Consider the following 16,226-nt stretch of genomic DNA (forward strand, 5'->3'; position numbering starts at 1 on the left):
TCTCTGCTCCACATGGTCTTTCATATACCAGAAATCTTCCTGGGCTTGTTTTCATGGCAAAGGCAGGGTTTGAAGAGAGCGCAGAAACACGCGAGGCCCCTTGAGGCCTAGGCTAAGAACTGGTACACCATGATTTCCCACATTCTGTTGGTCACAGTCACAGGGCAAGATTTAAGAGGCTCGGAGGTATACTTACCTAACTGTGAAATAATATTGTAAAGGGCATGGATTCAAGGGAGCCATTAATTATGACCAAATCTACCTCAATGATAAAATACAAATGTACTAATTGTTCTGGTTAAAAGTCAAAGATTGTCAGACTCAATTTTTTTAAAAAAGTTCAACTGTATGTTGTTGAAAAGAGACACATCTGAAACATAAGGTTACATAAAGTTTGAAAGTAGAAAAGTGGTAAAAGATAAACAACATCAATACTAACCAAATAAAAACAAAGTAGCCATTGAGGACTAAATAAACTAAGGTTAAAAGCAATACTAGAAATAAAGAGGATCATTTCAAATGATAACAGGTTCAATTCACCAGAAATATCAATTTGCTAAGTTAATTTGTCTGCAACCTATAAGCTTAGCCTTAAAAACTTATAAACCAAAAATTGACATTACTGCAAGCCCACAGCTGCAGTGGGAAGTTTTAATATACCTCTGATTAATTAATAGAAAAAGGATGTAAAATACTTGAACAATATGATTAACAAACTTGACTTAGCCATTTAGAGAACATTACCCCAAACAACTGCAGAACACAAATTATTTTCAAGCATACATGGGATATTTATAATAATTGATCAAATACTATCCAGAAAGCAGATGTTAACAGATTCCAAAGGATTTACATGGACTATGCTCTCCGTTCAAAATGCAATTAAACTTTAACTCAGTTACAAATGTTAACTAGGAAATCCCCATGTATTTGGAAATTAATGCATTTCTAAATAACCTACAAGTTAAAGACAATTTTATAATGTAATTTTGAAACGACCTTGAACTGAAATGTAATAAAAATACCACATTTCAAAGCTTGTGAGATCAAGTTACAGGGGTGCTAAATGGAAATATTTTAGCCCTGAAATGGGTACATTAGGAAAGAAAAAAGACTGAAAATGAATGAGCTAAACATTTATCTAAAGAAGTTAGGAAAACAATAGCAGAATAATCCTGAAGCAAGTTAAAGAAAAGAAATAATGACATTAAAAACATAATTAGGGCTTCCTTGGTGGCGCAGTGGTTGAGAGTCTGCCTGCCGATGCAGGGGACACGGGTTCGTGCCCCGGTCCGGGAAGATCCCACATGCCGCGGAGCGGCTGGGCCCGTGAGCCATGGCCGCTGAGCCTGTGCGTCCGGAGCCTGTGCTCCGCAAGGGGAGAGGCCACAACAGTGAGAGGCCCGCGTAACGCGCAAAAAAAAAAAAAAAAAAAAAAAAACCAAACCCATAATTAATGAAAATTGATTATTTGAAAAGACTAATAAAAGTGATGGATAGTTTATATATTGCTTTTGTAGTTAAAAATCAATAAAATAAATGCAGATAAATACCTATATGTTACTTTCTTCTTTATAAGAATATACATCACAATTGAATTTTATTCATTCATTAAAATATTAATTTTAATAACATAGAAAATGTTTATTATATATCATTAAGCAAAAACAGTATACAAAACTGGATGTTTAATATGATCTTTTTTTTTTTACATCTTTATTGGAGTATAATTGCTTTACAATTATGATCTTAACTTTTTACAAAAATTTATAGAAAAAGCCTGCAAAGAAATATGTCTAATGTGAACAATGTTAATGATTTACATAGATTTATATGCTATAGACTTATGGGTGATTTTACTCTACTTTTTTATACTTTTCAAAATGCGTACCCCTTATAATTTCTAAAACAGTTGTGTTATACTCTTAAATTGGGGAAAGGAAGACATTTTTAAAAGATATATTCCTTTTCTGCTCCCAATCTTCAGTTCACAGTTCATAGTAAAGTATTTATATCACTTCCCTGAGAGACACGCTAAGCGGTAGAAACCAGAAAGTGACCTTCATGAAGGATGAGTTGCAGTCCTCTGTAATTCTAGGCTTATGGGTCTGCAAGTGATGCTATGAGCACTGTTTCTGTTCTTCATAATCAAACGAAGCTTCCTGTTAAATTATTTACCTCCTAATAAGATCTTACCCTGATATGATAACATTTAGAGGTTTTTGTGTTTTTTGTGTTTTGTTTTTACCCAAACTTAAACCAGTATTCCATTCCATTTCTTTTTTTATATATATAAATTTATTTATTTTATTTATTCATTTTTGGCTGCATTGGGTCTTCTTTGCTGCACGCAGGCTTTCTCTAGCTGTGGTGAGCGGGGGCTACTCTTCATTGCCGTGCGTGTGCTTCTCATTGTGGTGGCTTCTCTTTTTGTGGAGCATGGGCTCTAAGCACATGGGCTTCAGTAGTTGTGGCGCACAGGCTCAGTAGTTGTGACCCGCGGGCTCTAGAGCTCAGGCTCAGTAGTTATGGCGCACGGGCTTTGTTGCTCCGCAGCATATGGGATCTTCCCAGACCAGACATTGAACCCATGTCCCCTGCATTGGCAGGCGGATTCTTAACCACTGCGCCACCAGGGGAGTCCCTCCATTCCATTTCTAGCTATGGGTAATACTACTGAGCTGCATAATAGAATCATGAACTATTTGTGTGATTTATAAGATGTGTAACTAACATATGTTTTATGGGATATAAAGACTTTGAAAGTTTGGTCTACTACATGTGTAATTAGGGTTGGTCCTCTGTGATTCTTTAAGTTTTACATTGGTTTTTTTTAGAGTTTTTTCACTTTAAAAATGCTTGAGACATGTTTATGTTGATGATTGGTAGTTGTGAAACAAAAGAATTTGAGTTGTATAGCTTAATTAGTAGAGAGATTGGGGTAGTGAACTGACTTAAAAAAACTCAAACTCATAAAACAGATATTCAAAAAAGCATATGCTAGCCTCTAAAGTCAACAAAAACTAGACATATTTTCACAAATCACATAAGTAACTCTCTAAATCTCTTTACTGTCTTTCTACAGGAAGAAGCAATTCCGGTATCTTCTAGAAACGAAAGGGAAAAAACCTGGTATTGTCAATGAAGAAAATAACGATAGTAAGAGACTTGTGGGAGAAAGCACAAATCGTGCTACACTAAATTATACCACAAGAGACTTTTATAATGAAAAGCTAGAGGTAAAACTATCATTATCTTTGGAACCTATTGTCTGGATAAATCCCAAATGGCTTGAGACTTGGGAGTTGTACGTTTCTCTCGTAATCAGTTAGGATAGCCTTTTTTTGTTCTGGAATGTTAGCCAGCCTTATATACAGAGCTGGGGACAGTAGGCACCAAGGCATTAGGGAGAAGTAGAAGCCATAGTTTCAATATATTTAAGCAGAAAAAAAAAATGTTCAAAAGAAGTAGGTACCAAAAATCTAGACCAAAGTAGGTCCAGATCTCTCTGAATTAAGAAAACTGATATAGGCTTGCTCTGAGTACTTAACTAGCCTGTGCCAGACTGGCAGAGGACACAGCAGAACCTCCGTTTCTGTTCTTTTTGCCTAGGTCCTTGATGTTTTAATTCACTATTTTATTCTCCTACACCATTACCTTCTGTGTTCTTAGTCACATGATTTTAACCTATTCTGTTTCCACTGTAGCTATTTAGACAGAAAAGCTGGAACCAATTCTTTATTCCTTTATGTATTCAGAATTTTACTGAGGGAATATTGTGTTAGGGTACTGCAGAACTACACAGAAGAAAACCATGCAGTGCCTGCCTTGATGGAACTCAGAGAAAGCTGAAGAAATAAGTCATCTAAATAACAATAGAAAGTTAAAATTCTACAAGAGATTTTGAGGGGACTAAGTGGTGTGTGTGTGTGTATATATATATATATGTATATGGTGTGGGTATATATACATATACATAAAATGGCCAAACATTTTTCAAATGTTTTATAACAGCTGTGAGATTCTTTATTCGAACTATATTGTAGCTGGAAAACTCAGCATTTCAAAAGAAAGCAAAACAGCAGAGCTGTTCTTGTTGTAGATGGAGTTCAGAGCTTTATTTGATTGGATCTTCTATTCTTTTCCTTTCCCTCACCTCACCCCGAGTCCTGAAGCATCTTTTTGGAACCCATAGGGCTCTAAGGATTATAGCTTGAAAAATACTTGAGAACTCAGTGCAACAATATTTTTATAGCATCCTGAAAAATGTTCAGATTCTGCTTTAAATCCTTCTGGTGCAAGAAAGGTTACTGCTTCATGAGGTAGCTGTATATCACTGAACAACTCTAACAGTGAGGAAATTCTTACCCCTGTTAAGCTGAAATCTGCCTCCTAATAACTTTCAGTTAGTGATCCTAGTATTATTGCCTTATGTAGAAAAGAGAACAAGTCTTTCTTATGAAAACTCTTCAAATACTTGAAGTCAGTTCCTTGAAGTCCTCTCTACAGTCATACTTTCATTCATTCAAAAATCATTTGTTGAGCACTGATCGCACATAATACTTGGGCTGTAAGAAGTCACTGTGCTTATCCTCATGGATCTCACATTCTAACGGGGGAGATAGACATGTGCAGGGATAAATGTAAATCACTACGTCAAGAGAGTAGAAGAGGGATAGCTTATCCTGGTCAAGAGAGACTTTCTAGAGAAGAAGCTTCCTGAAATCTTAAAGGATAAAATATAGCTATATGATAAAGGGAAAAGGGCATTTCTAGGAAATAGCACAGTATGAATAAAAGACATGGAAGCATAAATTAGATGAGGAGAGGGCCAGGAACTTTAAGCAGTTCACTGTTGTTGAAGCACAGAGACTGAGGTAGATGGTGTTAAAAGATGAGACTGGGAAGGTAGTAAGAGGGGAAAGAGATTGAATTTAATCCCTTGGCAAATAGGAGCTTCCTGATGTTGCAAAAAGGGAAAATGAAAGCCAAGCAGGCAGAATTATGAATCCTTGTCTTCCTGAAAGCAGTCAGTTCTAGGAGTCAAAAATTAATACTGATTTCAATAAAAGACATTTAGAAAAATATCAAAGAGCTGCTTGCAAAACAAGAACAGTTTCATAGAGAAATCTACCAACTCTTTAAGGAGCAGACAATTCCAATAATTCTTGAATTGTTCAAGAGTATTAAGAAAAAGGAAAACTTTTTCACTTTTTAAAGTCAGACAGTGTAACATTGAATCCAAACCTTCCAGGACTGCACAGAAAAAGAAAAGCCAGACCAAATACCTAAGAATATTGATGATGCAAAAATCCTTAAAAAATTATATCAAGTAAAATACAGCAGAACATTAAATGAATAATGAAACATTACAGCCAAGTACAGTTTAGTCTAGGAATGTGAGAAATATTTGATATCAGTAAATTATTAATAGATCTAAGGTAAAAATTTGTGTTTATTTCTATAGATATTCAAAAGGCATTTCATACAATTCAACATCTGTCACTAATTTTTTCAACTCAATAAATAGGATAATTAGAAATTGGATAGATAGCTGTAGTAATTAAGGCAGTATAGGAATAGATACATAGACCCATGGACAAAATAGCCAGAACTATCCCATGTATATAGGAAAACTTTATACAGATAGCAGGTATTGCAGACTAGTACAGACAGACTATCTAACAAATGCTACTGAGGAAATGGAATATCAAATCAGAAATAAATACAGACCCCCTACTTCACACCACACAAGAAAAATTAACTCCATATCAAATAACCCAAGTATGAAAAGCAAAACTTTAAAGTTCTCATTTAAAAAACAAATGAGGGCTTCCCTGGTGGCGCAGTGGTTGAGAGTCCGCCTGCCGATGCAGGGGACACGGGTTCCTGCCCCGGTCCGGGAAGATCCCACATGCCACGGAGCGGCTGGGCCCGTGAGCCATGGCCGCTGAGCCTGCGCGTCCGGAGCCTGTGCTCCGCAACGGGAGAGGCCACAACAGTGAGAGGCCCGTGTACCGCAAAAAAAAAAAAAAAAAAAAAAAAACAGATGAAACTATGACCTTGATTGGGTAGGCTATGATTTTCTAAAATCCCAAAGGCACAAACTAGAGGGGAAAAATTTGATAAATTTGGCAGTAAAAGTTATTTTTATTCAAAACAGGGGTAGTTTCAGTGGAGTCATATAAGCAGAGTCCTGATTTGAGCAGTAAATAAGCAATCAAGAAGTAAAGACAGCGAATGTTGACTACTGTTCTGAGAAATATCAAAGGGAAAAGAAAAAACCTGAAGCCACATAACATTCTAGAAAGAATACTACACCATTAGGAGACTTGGATTTGAGCCCATGATTCTACCACTTATTTATTGCCTGAAAGACCTTGCCCATGTCCCTTAATCACTTTCTCTTGACTCACAACCTAGCATTCACCACTTCTTAAAAAGTATTTAAATCACTGCAACACAAAGTGCTCGTTCTCTCTCCTCTGTATATTCTGAGTTGTTAAAGGAATTACTTGAAGTAAGTTTCTCACAAATCAGGGTAAGCAGACCCTTTCATTATACATATGACATGTATAATTCTGTTGCTTGGTAGTTGTTCATTCAACCTCCTGACTCATTCTAAAAAAGATTTAAGGGGCTTCCCTGGTGGCGCAGTGGTTGAGAATCTGCCTGCTAATGCAGGGGACACGGGTTCGAGCCCTGTCCTGGGAGGATCCCACATGCCGTGGAGTAACTAGGCCCGTGAGCCACAACTACTGAGCCTGCGCGTCTGGAGCCAGTGCCCTGCAACAAGAGAGGCCGCGATAGTGAGAGGCCCGCATACTGCGATGAAGAGTGGCCCCCGCTTGCCACAACTAGAGAAAGCCCTCACACAGAAAGGAAGACCCAACACAGCAAAAATTAATTAATTAATTAATAAACTCCTACCACCAACATCTTAAAAAAAAAAAAAAAAAGATTTAAGATGGACGGAGAGCTGAAAGGGACTTTAAAGAATCTAGTCATGTTCTTAGACAGGTAAGGAAAACTGGAAACTTAGGTGAACTACTGAGGCTCACATGGTGAGATCCTGACTGAACTGCCTCTAGAACTCAGACCTTCTGACTCCTGACCTTGGCTTCTTTCACAGTATATCATGCTGTTTCCTGAAGTCTTCTTGACCACCCCAGCACAAAGGGCTCTCACTTCTTTGAACAATGATTGTATTTGCCGTCTAAACATCTCATTCAGTACTTATTTACTGTTTCATTTCTTTCAGTTAAGCTTTTAACATGTGTAGGCCATCTCTCCAACTAGACTGCAGGTTCTACAAGGACTAGACTAGAGTTTTCTCTAGGTTAATATTAGTAGATGATGTCTAATCCTGAGGAAGTCTCTCAACCTCTGTTGACCTTAGTTTCCCATTTATAAAATGGAGATATGGATTAAATTCCTATAAAGTACCATTATAGTTAGCGTAACTCTATAACAAATCTACCTTTGACCTACTTTTTTTTCTGTCTTCATGACAACAAAATTTTAGTTCAGTGAAATAATATAAACAATATTGTGTAGAGTTCACCTCATCAGGATTGAACTTGTAAAATACTTGATTTATAACCCTGCACAAGGATACTGTGGGCTAGAAAAAAAATAAGTATATGAAAGCATTTGAGAATGGAAAAAGCATTATTCAAAGAGCAACAACTTCTTGACAGGTCAGGGCAAGAGAGGTATCTCTAATGTGCTCTTAACAGGATCATTCTGGACATGCAGAGTGAGCCGCCCTGGCAGACACCTGATGAGTTTTAGAGTATACTGTATGGAGAGACAGGGTAATTGGCTTAGAGGAGAGAAGAAATGATGAAGTAAAGATGCTTTCAAACACATTTACTAAGTTAAGGGTTATTATAATAGATAAAATTCTGTATCAGCATGTTTATAAATAAGTCATGGAAGAAACTATAGCAGGAAATTTTAAACGACCAAAAATTGCACTATGCCAATTATGAAAAGTTTAATTTGTATTATGTATAAATTATTTAACAAAATTCATCATTTAAAAATTCTTTAAATTTTTGTTATCCCTTATTAGTATAAAATTTTTCCAGCCCCTGTGGCTAGAACTTTTTTTAAAATTAAAAACCAATTTTTCAGAAGCTTAGAAATCTGTAAGAGAGGTCTTCTACTTGTGTAAATACATTGCCCATTGTAAAATATTGCTCCTTTTAGTTATTGATATCTGGATTCACATTTGTCTTTCTTCCTGGTAGTCCCTTTGTAGCCCAGATTTACTGAGTGTTAAAAGGGAGCAGCTAAATGCTGTTCTCATCAACAAGCTAACTTAGTGCAGGTGACTAAGTCCCAGACTATATTTCAGAGTTAGTGAAGTTAGGTTCACCAGAGAAGTCGCCAGCTGGAACCATTTGTTATTTATTGCCCATCAAAATCTGTACATATTTTTATGATAGGTCAATTCATGACCTATTGTTTTTAGCACATGAACTAAATCAGATCAGCTTGTTGATCCCTGAATGGTGAGTGATTACTTAGAGAAATCTTGTATGTCATAGGAAAATTTCCAAAATATGCCTCTGTTAGAGGAAGTTAGTGACACTTGGGACTCACCGTTAATTTATATTAATTAATCAAGAATCTAAAACATTTATTTTGTTGTTTTATAAACTGTAAAAATTTGGAAAAGGAAGAGAAATAGAAAAAAGGAGCAAAAAATACTCATTGTCTCAATACCCAAAGACAATTTTAATGACACTTCAGTATATTTTTAAATTAATTTTCTATATATTTTTGTAACTTTTAAATGAAAATTTCAAACATACAACAAATTTGAAAGAATTTTACAGTAAACACCCAATACCCAAACCTAAATTCTACTCTTAGTATTGTACTGTACAGTGTACTTGCTTTGTCACTTATCTATGCATTTACCCATCCTCTATCCATCAACAATCCACCTTATTTTTTAAATTTATTTTAAAGTAATTGCACACATTACCACACCTCTCCCTAAATGATTCAGCATACAGATCATTACTGTTCAGTATTTCATATAGTTTCTTATTTTGAGGTAAAATTTATATACAATGAAATGTAAATCTTAGGAGTACAGTTGCTAAGTTTTGACAAATACATACACTTATGTAACCCAACCTCTATCAGAACTTCATCTTGTATTTTTCTTTTTCCACTTAACATTATAATGTAAGCATATTCCTTGTGATTACAAATCTCTGTAGTGTGATTTTAAAGGCAATATTTGTTGATATTTTAAATTTAACTATTTTTAAATTATTTTGGTGTTTTGATTTGAGTTGGAGGTTTCAGTATATCCTTTTCCAAGTAGTTAAACCTATTGACTCATTGACATTTATTATTTCTTTCTTCCTCCATTTATGTGAATTACTTCTTCTGTAATTCTGATTATCTGATCTATTCAATTGATTTTTTTCCATATATATTATGGCACTTTCCATCATCATGCCTAGATACTCTAAAAGTATCAACAGCCGAAATAAATGTTGAATTCTTGCATTAATCAAAATGGCTTTGTTTCAGCCTCTAGGATGATATTGAGGCCCAGTGCCCCAGTAGCCTCGGGCCCAAAACTTCCTCTGTTGTGTTTTGAACCCAGGTTTTTCATTTGCAGACTGCCAGACCCAGAAGTTGAGTGGGAACACTATCTCTTCTGAAGGCCAAGTTCTGGGTCCCAGGCTTGTATATATGTCCTCTTCCTCCTTGTACACTTTTCCCCAACTTTGTCCAAATGGTCTTGGCCACATAAGTCAGTGTAATGCATCACTACATGCTTTCCTAAAATACAGAGTGAATTCAGAGTATGGATATTTCAAATATGTATATGGATATTAACTGACCTCATACTAATTAAGAGTGTCAGCCTCACTGCCCTGATATATTTACTAGTAGAAGTCATGAATCTATGCATTCAGTTAATTTGTGCAAAGTAAACTACTTTCACTGAGAAAGGAGAAAGTCTATCAATGAAGAAATAGTTGTTATGATCCAGTGATTCCAATAAAGAAACACTTTTCTTAACTGTAGTTTAAAAGCTTTATTTCCCCCCACAATTAGCAAATGGGTTTCATATCAGTTCACCTGGAAGTTTTCTTCCTACAGCTGCCAAGAAATACATTTTTAACAGAGCTGTCCCACGGAGGTGGGAGTGGACTGGAAAGAAGTGAGCTCCCAGCTGCTGTCTTTACTCAAGCAGAGCTCTGTGTCCAGAGTGTCTAGGAAAGTCTTCCTGCTATGAGGGGTGGGGGTCAGAATAGATTATTTCAAGTTTCTCTGGTTCAGCTAATTGTTGCTTTGGTTTGGGGATTACTTATGATTGACTGTAAAATGCTCTTTTTTTTAACAGGAAAGAAAGGAAAGAAAGAAATTCTGCAAGATGTATATCGAGGATCTTGTGAAGGAAGCCACAGAAATCAACATGAAAAATGAGGCTTTGCAGAAGCTTTGGCCACAGATGTTCATTGAGCTTGTTAGGGATGCAGTCATGGAGATCCGCAATAAAAATTCCTATATGAAGCTTTGCCTACAGCAGATAACTGACCAAAAATAAAAATGGCTTTTAGTTACAGTTGATTTTTGCAGTTTTATGTTTTTGAAGGTTGAAAATATGCAGGTTAAACATGTTAAAACAACAACAACGCTATCCTACAAACTAGAAAGACTAGCGTCAAAGCATTATTGCCTACTCTTCTTGTAGTTAAAGGTTAGGAAGGAAAGAGAGGGAAAGGGAGGAGTCATTTCCTATGTATGTTGACCAAGCAATCTTTGGGAACTAAGCAGTCTTTAGAGATAGCCTGGGCCTTGAATGGGCCCCGCATCTTCAGTTCTTGCTTTGACTGGTGCCCCTGCTATAGCCCAAAGCACGTAGTGTTTGCTCATGGTTCAGCATGAGTTGCTTCTATCTACTTTCAGCTGATAATTTTTAGTTACTTGCCTCTTTATTTTATGTCATTATTTCAAAGCCAAAAATATGTTCTTTTTTATGAGTGAAGAATAAACTTATTAATAAATTCGTTTAAAAGAAAATGTGTTTGCCTCCTTAATCCGGTCAGAACTGTCATATTTATTATATGTTTCTCTTTAGCTGAGTGGGAGCCCTTCTCTTCACTTGTATAGGAAGAGGCCTCATTATTCTAAGGATGCATCCTCAGGGCACCAAAGGGGGTCCTGGTGGGTCACTATAGGCAGAAGATATGAAAATGAGTCAAAACTGGGACAGGAAGAAAATGCTTTTTCTTAGGAGATCCTGAGTGTATGTAAAATGTGGTGACTAATCATTAAGTCTGCTTCTCTGAATGGTGTTTCTTTCTGTTGTTAGCTATTCTAAGGCTCTTTTTTTAGGTAGGCATGTATACCTGTACCTCAAAATTATTAGGGATTTATGAGTGAAAGTTTCTAATTTTTCTAATTCCAGTTGAAGGTCAAACAGGTAAATAAGATGTAAGCCAGGTGTTGTCTTCCTTCCTGCTGGTGAGGAGGGTGTTTGGAGCCCATTACCATAGCCAGAAGTGATACAACTTTAGAAACACAGCCTTACAGACCAATAAATAGGAATTCTCCAATTTGCTCAGATTTTACCAGGCAACTCTATCACAGCAGGACCACCAGGATGTGGGAAAATGAGAACAGAAGTTACGGGACAACGAAGTCCTACGGAAATGCTCGGAAGGAAGTGAGGTAAGCTGTCTTTGCAGTTCTAAGAAAGGCCTACATCCTTAAGAGCTCGTGGTCACCCTCCCCCAAGAAGGAGTGCTCAAGTTTAGGAGGTTAGCATCATGTTTCAGAACATAGCCTTTTAAGTCTCACTGTCCTGGGTTTGCATCTCAGCACTTCAGCTCCCAGTTTAGTGACCCATCTGCACCTCAATTTCCTCATAATAGTACCTACCTCATAAGATTGTTCTGAGGATCAAATGAGATAATGCATTTAAAGCACTTATCATAATGCCTGGCACACAGCGACCACCCAGTAAAAGAAGCTGTTCTTTGTCTTCTTCTAGAAACAGGTTGAACCACAGAGTTGGTGCCCCAGGACAGGAAGAACTCAGTGTCTCCTGATAATCCTCTGTCTCTAAATTGAAACATATGGACCATCTCTCATCTGTCCGGTAAAGGGTGATCTCTCCCGGGGTCTCTGTCTTATTTGGTATAGAAATGAGACCTACCTTGAGGGTGATGTTGACATGAGAAATAAGAATATCTTGTTTGTGGGCTTCTAGGAAATAGGAGAGGCAAGAACATGTGACTCCTCAGGCATGTGGGGAATGGTTGCTCGCTCAAGGCCAGGCAGGTGAATGCCTGACTGTTTCAGAAATGACCTGTCTAGCTTCCTGAATGCTGCCTCTCCTCCCCTAACCCTCCCACCCCTGATGCTAAAGAGACTTGACCCTCACATTCACATGAATTCTTGGCCCTCCGCAATCCTCCTGGGTATTTAAGGAACCAAAGGTCAGCACACACTGACTTGGCAGAAAGCCTACACACACTGCTGCCTCTGCCCAGACCACCTGCTTCTGGCCTTCTCGTTCCTGAAACCAAACCTCCTTAATGCCCCAGCTTTAGTCACTTGGTCTCTCATCCCTTTGTACCTGAGCCCCCTCTTGACTACCCCCAGTGTCTCATACCAATTGATTTCTATTACTTGAATCCTTATTTTGCCTGGTCCCAAACTCCCACTGGCTGTGTCCTCCCATATAATTCTTGTCCCCTGCAGCTAAGCTTCCTCCCAACCCATGCTTGCTGGAGTTGCTGGGTGAGAATTACACACAGATGAAAGGACAAGGGGACCTGGGTCTACTGTGGCTGGGATCAACTGAGGGCCCTATGTTGCAACTGGTGATCCCTGGAACAAGTTGTCATCTCTACTTGGGACTTTCCAGGATCTTTGGGAAGGGAGAAAAGATGCACAGCCCACAGTCTGAGACTCTCAAGGCTAGTATGTTCTGAAGGATTGCTTTTTTCCAAAAGGGGTCTTGAGCAGAAACAGAATATTGCCTCAAAAACAGAGAAGTCCAGTATCTGCCATCTGGCGAGATACTGTCCCCCATGTTCTGGTTCAGCAGTTAGGTTGTTACGTGTGCTGTTAGGTCTGGGGATGGCTGCTAAGTGTGCTGTTGGATCTGAGGCTAGCTAACTGGGCTACTGTTCGAGGATGGTGCTGGTATCGGCTCGCCACTTCCAGAACTTCACTCCACTAAAGGCCTGGCACGTGAGACAGTGAAACCTTACCCTGCTCCTGATCTACTCCTGATGAGGGCAGGGACTACAGTGGATTCATAGTCTCCTCCACTGACTAATACTAATCATAACAACAACTAAGATTTATTGCATGGCGTCTTGCATTATTCTAAGCTCTTTACATGCATTGTCTCATTTAATCTCCCCACACTGTGATATACATGTGCTATTACCCCTATTTGAACATTAGAAAACTGAGGCAGAGAGGTTAAAAACCTCACCCAAGGGTATTTCAGCCAGTATAGAGTAGATAGGACCTGCATTCATAACCACTGTTAGTCTTAAGCATCTGGCATCTGAGTAAAATAAATGAAAGAATGAAAAGAAAGGAAGGAAAGGAAAGGAGAGAAGGACAAAAGAAGTGAAAAGAAGAACCTGGCTAGTTAGCAAGGCAAAAATGCAAAATAGAATACAGAGATACTGCTCAGCAGAGTATTAAGTTAAATCTTGAAGAACAAAGGTTAGTTTTCCTAACCTGCTTTTATGGGTCAGCTGGAGATGGAATGGTTACTGTTGCCAAGAAGTTCAGAGCCAAGTTTGAAACTTGATCACGGTGACTGTGGTTAACCAGTATTGGTGGAATATTTGTTATCTTTGATCCTGATTTTCTACTTAGGTTTATGTTTTCCTGGCTCATTGTATGTATCTTTTGTTATGAGCTACCTCAAATGCTTTCTGGAAAGAGGATAAGGATAAATAAATGAGCTAAAGTATACCCCAACTCCAAAGAATAAACTACTCCTATATTTTCGGGCAATGAAATACTTTACAGTTTCTCTTCAGGAGACAATGAAACTATTAATTCCTTACACCAGTCTCTCTAAGCTTGAGTTATCAGAGAGTTGACTTCTTTCTCCTCTTTGTTTATATTGAAATATATCAACATGCAGAAATGCAGGTAGAATAGTATGTCAAATAAATACCCTGTATCCACCACCAAGCATAACAGATATTAATATTTTTCCACATTTGCTTCAAATTTTAAAAATAAAACATCACAAGTAGAAATGGAGCCTCTGTGTACCTCTTTCCCTAGAGGTACCACTATCCTGAATTTGATGCTTATCATTCATTCATGTTTTCATACGATTCCTATTTATGCATACATGCATAGGGAGTTCATTGAATTGACTTATATTTTCATATTTTATACAAATAGTATGCAGTATGTATTTTTTGCATATTTTTTTCCATTCAGTATTCTGTTTCTGAGTAGCTCTACCCAGAAACATAACTGATGGGAGTAATTCTACTTTCTTTTTTACTGCTGTTTGATATTTGGCTAAATGACCAATGCATGATTTATATATCCATTTTCTTGTTGGGGGGTATTGAGTGATTTCTGGTTTATAACTATTACACACAATGCTGCTTTGAATATATGTGCTCACATGTCTTGAGTTTTGGGGATACACAATTGGCAGTGGAGTTTCTGGGTCATATGCACACATTCAACTGCATTAAATATTGTCAAATTGCTTTCTGAAGTCATTATCAGTTTACACTCTCACAAGCAGAGAATACAGTTCAGTTGTTTCACATACTCAATGACAATTAGATTTTTCTTTTTAAGTCTTTATTGAATTTGTTACAGTATTGCTTCTATTTTATGTTTTGGGTTTTTTTTTTTTTTTTTTTTTTGTCTGCGAGGCATGTGGGATTTTAGCTCCTCGATCAGGGATCGAACCCACACCCCCTGCATTGGACGGTGAAGTCTTAACCACTGGACCACCAGGGAAGTCCCAACAATTAGATTTTAATTTTTGCCATCTGATGTGTTAATGTGAAGTATGTGTGTGTACTTGAGGGTGGCTTTTGTGCAGAGAAGAGATTGTTCAAGACCTTTTTTATTTTTTAACATCTTTATTGGAGTATAAGTGCTTTACAATGGTGTGTTAGTTTCTGCTGTATCACAAAGTGAATCAGCTATACGGATATATATATCCCCATATCCCCTCCTTCTTGTGTCTCCCTCCAATTCTCCCTATCCCACCCCTCTAGGTGGTCACAAAACACTAAGCTGATCTCCCTGTGCTATGCAGCTGCTTTCCACTAGCTATCTATTTTACATTTGGTAGTGTATATATGTCCATGCCACTCTCTCACTTCGTCCCAGCTTACCCTTCCCCCTCCCCATGTCCTCAAGTCCATTCTCTACATCTACATCTTTATTCCTGTCCTGCCCCTAGGTTCTTCAGAACCACTTTTTTTTTTTTTTTTAGATTCCATATATATGTGTTAGCATACAATATTTGCTTTTCTCTTTCTGACTTACTTCACTCTGTATGAAAGACTCTAGGGTCATCCACCTCACCACAAATAACTCAATTTCGTTTCTTTTTATGGCTGAGTAATATTCCATTGTATATATGTGCCACATCTTCTTTATCCATTCATCTGTCGATGGACACTTAGGTTGCTTCCATGCAAGACCTTTTTTTAAAGGTGAAATTTATATGCAGTGAAATGCACTTAAGTGTAAAATCTGATTAATTTTGAAAATATCATCAACATCCCAATTAAGATATAAAACATTTCAATCACTTGAGAAAAGTTCTTCTAGTCTATGCTTGCCCTTCCCTATGAGCAACTATTTTTCTAATTTCATTCACCATTGATTGATTAATTTTGTCTCTTCTAGAATTTCCAGTAAATGGAACAATACAGTATGTACTCTTGTGTCAGGCTTCTTCTACCCAACATATGTTTTTGAGAATCACTCATATTGTTTCATGTATCAGAAATTGATAATTTTTTATTGCATAGTGTGAAGATACCACAATTTGTTTATCCATTCTATTGGGTTGTTTCTAACTTTGGGGCTATTATGAATAAAGACATTTTGTACAAGTCTTTTGTTCAGTGGAACTACTGGGTCAAAGAATAGTTTTAAGTTGGACTTCATAAGGAATTGCCATACATTTTTTCAAAGTGTTTGTATAATTTTATACTCCC

General features: G+C 37.4%; 1 protein-coding gene across 3 annotated transcripts in view; it reads left to right on the forward strand.

Moving 5' to 3' along the window:
• The window catches only part of LRRC49 (leucine rich repeat containing 49), a 131,962-nt gene extending 120,950 nt beyond the window's left edge, over positions 1-11,012 (forward strand). For 2 of the 3 annotated variants that reach the window (XM_081227435.1, XM_081227433.1), the window contains 2 exons: positions 3,086-3,239; positions 10,382-11,012. In XM_081227435.1, the coding sequence (XP_081083561.1) occupies positions 3,086-3,239; positions 10,382-10,585 (358 nt within the window). In that variant the 3' untranslated portion in view covers positions 10,586-11,012. Of the gene's footprint in view, positions 1-3,085; positions 3,240-9,649; positions 10,348-10,381 lie in introns of those variants that run through there. The other variant, XM_081227434.1, reaches the window with a different exon arrangement.
• The last annotated feature ends 5,214 nt before the right edge of the window (positions 11,013-16,226 follow it).

The sequence above is a fragment of the Mesoplodon bidens genome (assembly GCF_964165515.1).
Source record: "Mesoplodon bidens genome assembly, chromosome: 3".
NCBI classification, from domain to species: Eukaryota; Metazoa; Chordata; class Mammalia; order Artiodactyla; family Ziphiidae; genus Mesoplodon; species Mesoplodon bidens.